At 37.2% G+C, this 2,736-nt stretch overlaps 1 protein-coding gene across 1 annotated transcript; it reads left to right on the top strand.

The window, feature by feature from the left end:
- Positions 1-1,054: 1,054 nt before the first annotated feature.
- On the top strand, positions 1,055-2,021 carry LOC119079323 (thioredoxin domain-containing protein 12-like). The gene is made up of 3 exons (XM_037187119.1): positions 1,055-1,211; positions 1,273-1,556; positions 1,803-2,021. The coding sequence occupies exons 1-3, from the start codon at positions 1,173-1,175 to the stop codon at positions 1,936-1,938; spliced, it is 459 nt and encodes a 152-aa protein (XP_037043014.1). The 5' UTR covers positions 1,055-1,172; the 3' UTR covers positions 1,939-2,021.
- Positions 2,022-2,736: the final 715 nt, after the last annotated feature.

The raw sequence follows: 2,736 nt of genomic DNA, 5'->3' as shown, positions 1-2,736 counted from the left end.
TGAAATTATGTTTTATCGTGTACTTCGGTAACTTATTACTGGTTTTCAATTAGTGTAGCGTAGTTGCATACCTCACCTTTGGCTCGAATATACCTACTACTATTATAACTTTTGTGAACCACCATTGACTATATTTGGGAAAATATTTTGCCACATTTTCCACATTTTACAGAATTTTTCCAAGTTTTCCCAAAAATATTTTTGCTAAAACTAAGAAATATATCGAGGGAAATGGAAGAAAATATGGGGAAATGTTTCCCCCCACAGTCTCTCAGAACTTGCAAAATCCATAACGTTTTCCAACCTACAATTATTTTGGCCCAGTTCCCTTCATTGCCTTATTTCTTGGTCATATTTATAATAACTTTCTGGACTGTTGCAATTGTTGATGTCGGCTGTACGCAATACCTACGAGAGTTTAAAAATCAATTGCTATTGTTTTACGCAGGAAATCTATCCCCTTCGGGAATAACAAGCATTAAACGTTACTACATTACGATCAAATCTGCTACTTCTGTTGTTTAAAGTATCGTTTAGTAGTTTGTTACTTCTGTCGTTTAAAATATAGCTTAGTGTTGTTTGATAGAGAATCTTTTACTTCAGATGTTCAAACATATATTGTGGTATATTAAGGGAAAACTCGTCAGAGCCCATCATTTATGGCATTGCTTGAAACATTCCTTATTCGTTTAGTATTAGATGTTGTCGCAGCTGCTCTGGCAGCATTCGAAAGATATACCATCCATAAAACAGATAAATTCAGATGAGACTTTAAAGAGTGTTTGGATTGGGACAAAAAAAAGTGTTCCGAAGTTGGATATACGTCTTTAAGAAAAGTTTGTCTTCTGCACAGGTTTCTTTTATTTGCATTTTTCAACGAATTGTTGGATTAGAAACGCAAAATCCGTCTAAATATTTCGAATGTGACAACGATTACGAATAAAAAAATTTCCATGAAGAGCGCACTGCTTACGTTTTAAACAAAAAAATAAATTAAATTAAACAACAAAACAGACAATCGCGCACGTAAAATATTTAAGCCTCAATAAATATTTGATCACAGAAGAACACTTGAAAATTCGGTTCATACGTAGCACGTTTGAGTCAATATAAAAGGCTTCGCATCTCGGAAAACGTTTCGATTTTAAGGTCTTCTTGCAAAGAATTTAGTCATGAAAAGTGTTGTGCTCCTATTATTGGCTGCTATCCAGGTAACGTTTGACTGGTTTCACTGAAGATTAATTAGACTCTAAACGATTGAATTTGTTGTAGCTATCGGCTGCATACAGTTACAACAGTTACAGTCGGCCAAAAGAAGTCTTCACTTATGCACCAAATTTCCAAGCTGCACTTCAACAATCACAAGCGGAAGGAAAACCAATTTTAGTTATTGTCCATTTGACTAACTGCAGGGCCTGCAAAGATCTATTCGCTGATTTACCGAAAAGCCAGGATATTCAGACTCTATCCCAACGATATGTCGTGGTACATTCACTTGACGGATCCGATAAACAACTTGAGAACTTTGGACCGAGAACTGACAGATATTTCCCCAGGTTTGAAAATTTGACCCTAAAGTGATAGCGTGTTTGTGGTGAAAATAGCCGTATTTTGTACCTCCTGATTGTGATGCAACAATTCTCCATTTTGTACCAGGCCAATACTCTTTCGAGGGTATTGACGCGTCAGAAACACCTGAAGAATCCAAAATGAATGTATCACTCGGAGGGGAAAACCTCTCCAGCTGTGGCTTAATAAGTTTTGATTTTAAAAAGTCACTTTACGTATTCTTTCCATTTCAGATGTTTCATTTACGGAAGAAACGGAAACATGATCCCAATAAAAAATTCAAGACAACCCAAATATCCATATTATTATTCAACCGCAAGCGAACTTGCTAAGTCGATGAACGACGTAATAACCGGTGGTCAATACTGAAGAAATTTATAGTACTTTGTTATATGGTACTGAATGACGTTGCTACATCCTTCAGGAAAACAAATAAAATGTTGCGCCATCAATGTCCGAGTTTTGAATATTCTTTTTTGTTACAGCCTGCCAATGGACTATTTAGAGTGCTGTCGCTGTAAGTGAATCTGAAAACGTACCGTCGATTTTTTCTTCCGGTTTTATGTACGCAGCGCATAGAGTCTACAATCATTTAATACTAAAGAATAGAAGGTTGTTGGACGGTCTTCGCTGAAAATTATGTTGTAGACTCATGAACTTCTGATCCTCCTTGATGACTGTTGGCTAAGAAAAAGGTAAATGGTTGAATTGACCTCGGCGTCTCAGCCGGAATTAAGTTGAAGTTTCCACGGTTCATGATTGATATACACACACAAGACTTGCTGGCTAGTTTGTCGAAGGTAGTGCGATAGTCGATTGCGTCCTGGAACAGTTTCATTCTGACGAGATGGAATTTAATAACCTAAGCCTAAGCCGAAGACAATCAAACCATTCAAAATGAAAATGCCCAAACGATTAAATAAGTTATTTAACTCGTGAAGCTCCGCAGTGATGATGATTACAGCAAATATCATCAGGTAATGAATGATTTTCGTTGGAAACCAGACGAGCCGACTTTTTATCAGCTCGTATGGGGCAAAATTTTGGTAAACAAAAGAAATACGTAAAACCGTATGGGGCGACAGGAAGTCGTATAGGGCATCTGCCCCATACGCCGTACAGAACTCGGCGCGCCTGTGGGAAACTGCAAGTAGTCACATAAAATAA

Source organism: Bradysia coprophila, unplaced genomic scaffold (genome assembly GCF_014529535.1).
Source record: "Bradysia coprophila strain Holo2 unplaced genomic scaffold, BU_Bcop_v1 contig_324, whole genome shotgun sequence".
Classification (NCBI taxonomy): domain Eukaryota; kingdom Metazoa; phylum Arthropoda; class Insecta; order Diptera; family Sciaridae; genus Bradysia; species Bradysia coprophila.
Note: the sequence above shows the minus strand (reverse complement) of the source record. Positions and strands in the feature narration are given on the sequence as shown.